General features: G+C 37.5%; 1 protein-coding gene across 2 annotated transcripts in view; it reads right to left on the reverse strand.

Moving 5' to 3' along the window:
* Nucleotides 1-10,770, reverse strand: part of LOC137243756 (uncharacterized) — a 170,316-nt gene extending 159,546 nt beyond the window's left edge. The window contains exons 1-6 of one of the 2 annotated variants that reach the window (XR_010950598.1): nt 4,869-10,770; nt 4,395-4,807; nt 4,104-4,330; nt 3,814-4,043; nt 3,417-3,756; nt 3,268-3,363 (exon numbers count right to left, since the gene is read on the reverse strand). Coding sequence is in view for 1 of the 2 variants with exons in the window: in XM_067771829.1 (XP_067627930.1) it covers nt 8,917-9,963 (1,047 nt within the window). In the remaining variant the exon portion in view is untranslated. Of the gene's footprint in view, nt 1-3,267; nt 3,364-3,416; nt 3,757-3,813; nt 4,044-4,103; nt 4,331-4,394; nt 4,808-4,868 lie in introns of those variants that run through there. The other variant, XM_067771829.1, reaches the window with a different exon arrangement.
* Between the last annotated feature and the right edge of the window lie 200 nt (nt 10,771-10,970).

A 10,970-nucleotide genomic window follows, 5' to 3' on the forward strand; every position in this document is an offset into this window, starting at 1 on the left:
ACCCCAGAAAGTGTATTTTTAAAGATTACTTTTTGCGTACGATAACCAAGATACGAAGAAATCCAACATATAAGACGGGGTTGAAAACCGAGTTGACTGAGCTTATGAATAAGTAATGGGTGTGATACTTTGTCGAAAGCTTTACTGAAATCGGTGTAAATTACATCAGTGTGAAGGCCTTTTCTAAATCCATTAGAAACGTGGGTGGTAAATTCTAGTAAATTGGTGATAGGTGATTTGCCCTTACAGAACCCATGCTGCGAGCTTGCAATTATGGGGGAAATAGGGAATGTTAGGTGGTAGGTAACAATAGCCTCAAATAACTTTGGGATAGCGGATAACTTTGCTATGCCCCGGTAGTTTTCTATTGAAGACCTGCTTCCATTTTTATGAAGCGGAATAAGAAAAGATTCCTTCCATATTGTTGGGAAAACGCCATAAATTAAAGATAAATTAAATAAATCTGTTAGCGGCTGATAGATGTTTGCGGCACATTTTTTAAGAAAGTGTGTCGGGATCCTGTCGGGGCCGTATGAATATGATACTTTTAAAGTTTTTAAATAAGATAATACATCTTCTGAAGATATAAATGGAGCTCTGATTGAATAACATGAATCAATATGGTATGGGTATTCATTAGGTGGAACGTTGGTCTCAATAGAGTAATTTGATTTGAAAAATTCCGCAAAGAAGTCGGCGATCTCTTGATCATCGCTGGAAATATTATCTTGGAATTTCATGGATGATGGAAACCCTTTCACCCTGCGTTTAGAGTTTACGAATCCGTAAAATGCCTTCGGGTTGCAAGTTATATTTCTTTTCATTTTACAAAGATAAGCTTTGTAACACTTTTTGTTCAATTGAAAATACTTGCAGCGTAGAATCGAGTACTGTAAGTAATGGTTATGTAAACCCGTCTTTTTGAACAACTTGAAAGATCGAGACTTTTTATTCTTTAAAATTTTCAGCTCTTTAGTGAACCATACTTGGCTTGTATCGGAATGTACACAAATCCGCTTAGGTACGTATTTTTCAAAAAGACAGTAAATGGTATTGTAAAAGTGAGAAACGCTTTGCTCCACATCAGCATTAAATGTTGGCCACACTATTCGAGATAGATCACGATTTAATTTTTTAAAATTGGCCTTCGCAAAGTCGAAGCGATAACTGGAGTCGTATCGTTTATTTCCGCTGTTACAAGCATAATTTACAACTTCGTAAACTATTTTGAGGGAAGGGTGGTAAGCATCTTCAGGTTCAATAATGGGTTCGCATCGACTAATGGAATATTTAGATTCATCATCCACAAAGGCTAAATCCAACACTCTTCCGAATTTATTCGATTGGATGTTGATTTGTTGAAGGCACAGCTCAGACATTCCGTCTAGAAATTCATTGTTGGAAGACTTTGACGAAACTGGTACGATATTAAAGTCAGAGATGCACCATGATATGTGTGGCATATTGAAGTCACCCAAGACAATAATGGAATCGGAAGGCTTTAGCATCGAATTAACAGTTCTTAGCAAGGAAATGTGATTCATATAAACGGACAGTTCAGAAGATGGCGGGATATAACAGATGGCCAAATAAATGTGGATATTTGCTAGTTGTGTGCGTATGCACAAGAACTCAGTTGTATCGGTGGCGGTTACGCAAATCTCTTCAGATGGTATTGAAGAGTGTACAGCAAGCAGAACCCCACCTCCAACCCTGTTCAGGCGGTCATTTCGATATATCTGGTAGTCATTACAGAGGATCTCTGAGTTAAAAACATGAGGTTTCAGCCAGGTTTCGGTTAAAGCAATTATATCGTAGCTTGAGTTAAATGATTTTAAAAACAGTTCTGTTAACTTGGTGTTTAAGCCTCTAACATTTTGGTAAAGTATATCTAAAGCAGATTTTTCGTTCAGTTTTTTGACTCAGTGTTATTAACAGGGATCTTTGCCAAGTTTGGAACACTCTTATTCCGCCTATATTCAAATTCCCGCACAAGTGCCCCAGAGGGCCAAAAATCGTTACTCAAGATAGTGTCAAAATGGTCAATAGGTACATCTAATCTAAAGGAAGATACGTTTCTTTCATAACTAAAATTAAATTTCCGAATTGTTACGTCATGGGTTTTCCTTTTTGAGAAGATATACGATTTCAGATCCTCCTCAGTAGTATCCCTGTCGAATCTTGACACGAATATCGATTTTTTAGGAGGGACTACAACCAACTTCCTAGTTCCAGGCTCAGTCGCCTGAGAACGGTTTGCAGGTTCAATATTTTTTCTAGCTGCTAGTTTTGTTGGAGGTGCCTTTGATGTTGAAGGCTCTACTGTAAGAGGACTTGGAGATGCTAAGTTTATTAATTCTATCGTGCTAGGTGTAGGAACGATTGGGTTCTGGATGTTTTGAACGGGGTCTAGGGTCAATACGCCAGCCGAGACATCAGTTCGTTTTCGTTTGCTGTCACGACTGTCGCTGTTAGCATTAGCAGCTGAATCGGTAATACATTTGAAAGTTTTAAACAAGTTTTCATAATACTTGAATTTATCCCCTAATGTAGAAAGTTCCTTACCGATTTCGGAGAATGCGTTTCGGGTATGTTTGAAAAGCTTAAAAAGATCCACTTCGGTGGATCTGCATTTCAAGCACGACCAACGCACACCCTTGTTATCGTTGATCGCATCACACACCCTTGCTGTCAAACTAGCGCACTTCATATGAGCAAGCTCATCACAAAGCCAGCACGACACGAAACGCTCGGTATCACCTTTCAATTGGCAGTTAACAAAATTGCAAGACATTATAAGTTAAAGTAAAATTGATTAAACAGACGGAGGCAGTGAAAATAGTTTGAAGATCACAGTAAGAAAATCACTGTTTGAGCAGTTTGAAGATCACTGTATGTGCAGTTTAAGATCGCTATTAACTGACGCTTAACAACACACAATGCAAACAGCTGTGGCAGTGAAAAGAAAATGAAGTAAATGTGCACGAGCAAATAACAATTGAAAACTGAAAATATGTAAATGCCAATCAAATGCAACAACAAATATGCAAAGTGACTCGGCAAATATGTATGTATGTATGGATATACACACTTTATCAATTATTTTTAAGATACAATTTATTTTAGTAAAGAAAGCAGAACTTTAAATTGCGAATGCAGTACACAACGTGTTTACACTTATTTTTAGCACAATAATTATTTAAACAAACAAATTTATTTATTTAAGACAAAATAAGGCACAGTAGAAATCAAAACACAACTTCACAGCTTGACGTTCGCACTTACATCTTCCTCAACATCTGGCTTAACTTGTTTTAAGATTTCACATGCTTAAAATACTACTGAAGTGGTGCCATCGCCGACCTGATAAGAGAAACATTTTTATTCTACACATTCTAATATAACAAAAAACTTACCTCAGCATTTTGAGATTTGGCGATGTCTACTAGAGTTTTACGGCTGGATTCACAATATCCAATGGTTTCATAATGGTTTCCCCATCATTTGAAATTGTGGCCTTACCACTGGAATCAACAATATGCTTGTCAATACTACGTGAACCCAATGTAGTGCGTACAGTGCCACAATTGAATGCGAGGCATTGATGTTGGATATAAGTTGAGGTTTACCATGGGAGCTATCGGTACCCAAGCATTTTTTACACAAATACTCATGTAACCAATACAAGTTCAAGACATTCATATTTATTGACACGCTGTCCGGTATGGCCCAAATGTTGGAAATATGCAGTTGGCACTGTTGAGAAAAAATATGGATCAATGAACACAAGTAAAAGTGAAAGATTTTTTTTACCATCTCTTGTTACTTTACACATTAGACATTGGAAACGACGACCAGCATCTACAAGTTGCTATTGAGCCTTGGAACGATTGCATCTAATTGCACCCAATTCACCAAAATTTACAATGGGTGGCTCATATTCACCCTCAACCGTGCGTGCCATTGGTGAGACGGTAATTGTAATGGACAAAGCTGTTGTTTTTAATAAATCAGCTGTTGCAGGTATGCAATACAAAGACGACCTGCAAAGAAGAAAGATCAAGGTAATTGCCAAGCAAAACATTAATTTCGATTATCGATACCTAACGTAACGTGGCGAGGAGTTACCCTGATCTTCTACCACATATTTTGTGGTCTCAAATGGTGGTAATAAACCCTGTTCATTAGTAATAAAAGCACCACCAGCGCTATTTTGATTTTCAATGATAACGCTTATCGGATTTGGCATCTGATCGGGATCTAAACGGCGTTGGGCTTGATCATACTGTTGCGGCTGTTGATATTTACTAGTAACAGGTGCAGGTGGTTGCTAAAGAAAATAACACAAAAATAATCATCAGCAAATTTGTAAATTATTAGTTGTATTAACATACATTATAACCAGGACGTCCGGACGTGTCCGGGTATTGGAGGTTGACCGGGCTTGGGTGGTTGACTGAGCATTGGCGTCTGTCCAGGTTGTGTTGGTGGCATCATAAAAGCCATCAATAACAAGTGCCAAGAATATATCCGCGGCATACCTGCCGACCAAAATGATTAAGGGGGTTGTGATTGCCAACCTCACCTACCCGTGGCGAAACCTGTACCTAACAATTTGGTGTAATTTGGCAAAATGCAAAAGCTTTTCATCCTTCTCCCATGACCATTCTGTCTTCTTTGTGCTAGGATCAAGCCATTCGTACCAGCGTGCCTTACATTGCTTGGCAGATTTGCGGTGCAGCAGTTATGCAATACGTGACCACTGGTTTTTACCATATTTCATTACAGCTGCTTTGAGGATTTCATCCTGAAAGTTATCAATTTAGTTAATAAACGGCCAAGAGTAACCAGTCGCGTCAAATGCTTACCTCAGTGTTTCTCCACACACCATCTTTTATCATAATTCGCGGCATGGTGCTACATAATTGTGATGTCTTTCGATGAGCACAAAAATCAAATAAAAAATTGTTGTCGAAATAAACAGCAAAAATCATTGTATATTAAAGACTTTGGGAAAATTTTAGAATAGCACCCCCCGAGTTAGGGGTAAAACTTGGTATCAAATGAAAGAGGGAGTTCTCCCGATCACAAATATATATATTTTAAAGTGTGCAAACTTATAATTTAAAAGTTATTTGTTGTTAAAGTTTGCAAATTTAGCAAATTTCTATAGCACTTTAAAATACAATTTACACATCTTTCAAAACCTTAATCCACATACATATCGATATAAATTGGCAACGATAAACTTAAATTGCATTTTTGTATATTTCACATTTCATTTTTGCATTGTTTTCACTTATTATAAATTTTTTATTGAATCAATCGCGCTTTTGCAGCAACATGCACATATATACATATATACATATATTTTATTGATGACATTACAAAGCTGTGCTGCCACATATTTATTTATTTATTTATTTATTTATTTAAAGTCGACGCAAACACAAAGCGGTCGACTAATTATTGTAATAGACAGATATATATGTAAAATACAGAGCCATTCTTAAAATTAAAAAATTCAAAAAAGGTACATAGAAAATTTGTATGTTATAAACATTTGACATCGCATTGTATAAGAAAAAATAAAATTAAAATATCAGGCTAAACATAAGAGTATAGCAGTATGTAAAGCAGCAAACGAACATTCAAAGCCAATGCAGTTATACAAATCATTGTACCGCGAGCACCAATGGCGCAGGGGACTGTTTCTAGCAAAATTTTGCCGGCATAGAGGTAAATGAAAAGGCACAAAATGCCTGGACGCCCTAGCAGGAACCGCAAAATTTAGTTGACTGATTAGGTCAGGGGAGTCAATCACACCAATGATGAGCTTGTGAATGAACATAACGCCAAGTAATACTCTACGATTCTCTAGAGATGGCAAATTAATTAGAAGAAGTCTATTCCTGTATGGTGGAAGATAAGTACTTGATTCCCAGTTGAGACCTCGTAATGCAAAAATTAAAAACCGTCTCTGGACCGACTCAATCCGATCAACATGGATTTGATAGATCGGAGACCAGACACATGAACAGTACTCGAGAATAGGACGTACCAGCGAGGTATAAAGGATCTTTGTGAAATAAGGGTCATCAAACTCTTTAGCCCAACGTTTGATAAAACCTAATACACCAGTTGCTTTGTTTATAGCGGTTGAAATATGTGTGGTAAAACTTAATTTCGGATCAAAAATAACTCCTAGATCAGTAACAATAGATATCCGCTCCAAGGGGTCGCCGTTAAGTGTATAAGATGATAGGACCGGCTTCACACGGTGAAAAGTCATTTGCTTACATTTAGAGTAATTCAAAAAAAGTAAATTTGCAGTACACCAGCTTTGAAATGAGTCCAGATCGGCCTGAAGCTGATTAAAACAGAACAAGTTCGAAGGCAGATATGTGTAACAAAGTTTTACATCATCTGCATACATAAAAACTCTAGAATGTAATATAACCTTTGGTAAGTCGTTAATGAACAGGTTAAAGAGTAATGGACCCAAATGGCTACCCTGGGGCACGCCAGAAGTTACATCAAACGACTTTGAAAGATTGTTGTTAAAGAAAACTCGCTGAGTCCTATTTTCAAGATAACTTGAAATCCAACTTAATAAAGGCGCTGGAAAACCCAGAAGATCAAGTTTGGTAACTAAGAGCTCGTGATTAACAGAGTCAAATGCTTTACTAAAGTCGGTGTAAATTACATCTGTTTGTTTGCAAACTAAAAAACCATTCATAACAAAAGACGTAAATTCAAGCAAGTTGGTAGTAGTTGATCTCCGATGAACAAAACCATGTTGACAAGGTGATATTAAAGAGCTACACAAGTATTGAAGCTGGTATGTAATTATCTGCTCAAAAGTTTTAGGGATAGCTGAGAGCTTAGCTATGCCTCTGTAGTTCTCAATATTAGACCTACTACCTTTTTTATGCAAAGGTATAATAAACGATTGTTTCCAAATAGATGGGAATGATGCGGATTCCAGAGACAGTTTAAATAATTTAAAGATAGGCTCTGATAAGCTGACAGCACAGTACTTAAGTACACAACTAGGAACACCATCCGGACCCGGCGAAGATATCGGTTTCAATGCAAGAAGTTTATTAAGAACAGTATCTTTATCAATAAATGGGTTTAAAATATTATTAGAACTTTCCAAGCAATATGGGTAAAGATTAGACTGGACACATTGGGATGAATAGGTTGATTTAAAGAATTCAGCAAATAAATCAGCGATTTCGTGATCAGAATTTGCGTTTTTGCACCCATAAATAAAAGTAGATGGGAAACCAGAAATTTTCCTTTTGGAATTAACAAATCTGTAGAAACGTTTCGGATTATTAGTAAATTGGAATTTGCAACATGATAAGTAACCTTTATAACACTGCTGGTTAAGACGATGAAAATTGGAGCGCGCCACTAAATATTTAGATAAATCAATAGCTTTACCAGATCTTTTGAAACGCTTATAGAGTCTAGATTTAATATTATCAAGTCTTAATAGTTGCTTTGAGAACCAAGGTGGTTTACCCGTGGTGGTACTGGAATAACGAAGGGGGACACAGCTTTCAAACAAAGCATCAAGAGAACTATAAAACAAGGAAGTCGCTGTTTCAACGTCTGTACACGCATAAAGACTCGACCAGTCATGGGCAGAGATCAAATTATTGAGCTCACTAAAATTCGTCTTTGAAAAACATCTCGACCGGGGTCGGGAATTGGGCTTAGAAACATCGAGCATCACAGGTTGAACAACATCCAGTACTATCTCAAGCGTAGGATGAAGAGGGTCTTCAGGAAGGGATAATGGGGGAGTTCGGGTTAGAGTAATACCCGCAGAGTCATCTGTAAAAACTAAGTCTAAGATTTTCCTTTTGGAATTTAAAACATTATTAATTTGGAGAAGAGATGTATCTAGCAGGCTGTTTAAAAACTCGTGCTGAGTAGTGGGAGTCATGAAATTTGAGTCGATGGTATTGATCCAATTTACTGATGATAAATTGAAATCACCAAGAACTACTAGGCGGTCTTTGTCTCGCAATTGCGAGTACAAACTGCAAATAACAGTGCTATGACATGTATAAACGTGTATATCCGATCGTGGCGGTATATACGAGCAGCAGATAAACAAACTAAAATTGTGCAAGGCAAGCTTTACTGCTATAAATTCAATGTCATTTGTGGTGTCCAATAGCAGCAACTCAGATGGAAGCGTCGAGTCAACAGCAATAAGGACACCACCTGCTCTAGATTCACGATCACGCCGATAAACTACATATTTACGTGAAAAGAGTTCAGAGTTAAAATTGTCAGCTTTTAACCAGGTTTCAGTAAAAGCTATAACTTGAGAAGTAAAAATAAAACTATTCAGATAAAAGGTACTTAATTTCGATCTTAGGCCACGAACATTTTGGTACGTGATGGTTATTTTTTCACTGTTTCCGCAGGGATTTTTGAGTTTTTTGAAGCTCCTGCGGCGTTAGGTTTTTTTGTAAACAAATGCACAACTGAATGTTCCGGCCAGAATGTATGTTCAAGAACTCTATCAAAATAAGCGTCTGGCACTGATATTTTAAATGATGAAATATCCCTATCATATCTAAAATTAAATTTATAAACGCCTATTTTAATAGGTTGTGAAAGGTCTAGCTTATCTTCTATATACTTAATAATATCATTTTCCATAAGCGAAGAATGAAGACGAGATACAAAAATTGTCCTGCGAGGCGGCACGGCAGTCACCTGCCTCGGTTGCGCATTGTCAACATTTGGCAAACGCACAGCGGCGGAGGTAGAATCACCACCAGTGTAGGTGGAGCTGGAAGCAGCATTGTCATTATTAATGGTTGTTATATCATTAACAGCAGTAATTTGAACTTGAGCCAAGGGTGTAGGTTTAGCATTCGTGTTTACCTTATCAGCGGCTATGTGTTCAGCAGCAGCGTGGGCATGTGCAGTTTTTGCAGTTTTATTGGTAACGTCTTTAGCATTAAGGTTAACAGAAATGTTATTAGCAGTCGAAGGCTTAACATTGGTATTTACAGCATAAGAGGTACTTGAGGTGTCGACGGCATCATTATTAGTCTGTGGGACGACAGTATGTACTTTATCGGCGGCGGTGAAATTGTTTGAATTAGCGGCGCCAGAATTTTCAACAGTAGACAGCCTGGCGTCACTGCAGACAGCGGACGGTGACAAAACAATTGACGAAAACGAAGGTGGGATAGGCACAGAGAGGGGTGTAGGTGTGAGCATAGCCGATGCATTATCAGCTATATGTAGCTGTGAACCTTCTAGAGGAGTGTTTAGAGGGGGACCCGTACACTGCGAATGCGAGCCAGAAGGCACCGGCGAGAAAGTGCATAGATCCATTGCATATGTAACCATAGCATCGTTGTTGTGTTTTGGGGGCAAAGTACACGAACTCACTGCAGCTTTGAGCGCACCGATTTCGGCAGCCAACACACCAATGCTATCACGATTGTTCTTATTGTTTTTATTCTTATTTTTAGCACTGCGCTTATTTGAACTTGCTTTTTCCTTCGCTTTGTCTTTGTTGCTGCTTTTTTCATCCTCCATGTTAACAGCTTGGTTACAACAAATTAAGTTTTTTATGCCATCTATTTGGGTAGACAAATCCCTGAATTTTACTTCAAAAGCAGTCATTATGGCTTCTAGCCCCAGTTTTTGAGAGGCTAGGACGGAGTCAAATGCCTTCGAAACTTTAATAGGCGCATTTACACACTCCGCACACATGTAGCGTATATGATAATTTGATTTTATTAGTCTAACGTCATATTCAGTGATGGCGCCCTCACAGCACGCGCGATGGAAGCGCTTTTTACAAAAGCCATTACACGGCACACATGTATTGTCAGTACGACCAAAACCCTTATCACATTTTCCGCAAAAGTCATCCATAATTAAGTTGAGATCAAAAACTCGAGAACAAAATACCATAACAAAAACGAAAACAAAGCGAGCAAGTAGATTCAATAATGAACGTCTGGTCACCTTTATATAAACTGATGGTCAGATGTCTTCACACACAGGTGGCGCAGTTGACCACTTGGCAAGTGTCAGGTTAGTTAGTAATAGCGCAAAGTGTATTTACTTGTTCTATGCACTAATTGTTGTTGCATGCAATTAAATTTATAAGTGCATTAGTTATTGTTGTTGCACTGCAATTTAATTTTAGATTCACAACTATCCACTTTTACAAGAAATACGCCAGAGAGCAAAAAAACGTCCATTAACTTTCAATCAATAGAAAGGATATAACCATGTATTTAGCAATTCTCACAATTGTTTGACACTTTAAACCAATTAATTAAATTTTCAAAAGGACGAGCAAAGAAACTTTCGACTTGCTTAGCCAGAGTTGCCAGATGATTGTATATACGTATACACATATAAAATTTGTATAGAAATTTGCAAACTTTAACACCAAATAACTTTTAAATTATAAGTTTGCGCACTTTAAAATATATATATATGTGATCTGGAGAACTCCCTCTTAATTTTAAATCTTTCCGGAGATATTCCATTTAAAACTCTCAAAATTGAAAAAATTTTCGACCACCAAATGTTTTGCTGTCTCTGCTGAATTAGAAATGGCGGATTTTTTTGCACGCAAAAATGACGTATTTTGCTATCCCTATAAAAATAATAGGTGCGAGAGAGCACGATACATTGTGGGAAAGCTAAATTTGTCAACATGCTATTTCATTTGGAGAATTTTTCATTCCAAATCGTCACCCCTGTCAAAATTTCGTGTCTGTGTGCGTTTTTGGTCACACGATTTTTGCAGGGTCGCTTAAGTGAGCATAACGGGAAAATCTGGGTTGCCATTGTTGTTTCGGTTGAAAACGGTCAATTAGGGTTCTGTGCAGAGACGTAAAAGATTGAAACAGGGTTTATGTAGTCACAAAAGTGTTGCTCCTGTTCCACAGCATTTTAATTTTATA

This window comes from Eurosta solidaginis, chromosome 3 (assembly GCF_040869045.1).
Source record: "Eurosta solidaginis isolate ZX-2024a chromosome 3, ASM4086904v1, whole genome shotgun sequence".
Classification (NCBI taxonomy): domain Eukaryota; kingdom Metazoa; phylum Arthropoda; class Insecta; order Diptera; family Tephritidae; genus Eurosta; species Eurosta solidaginis.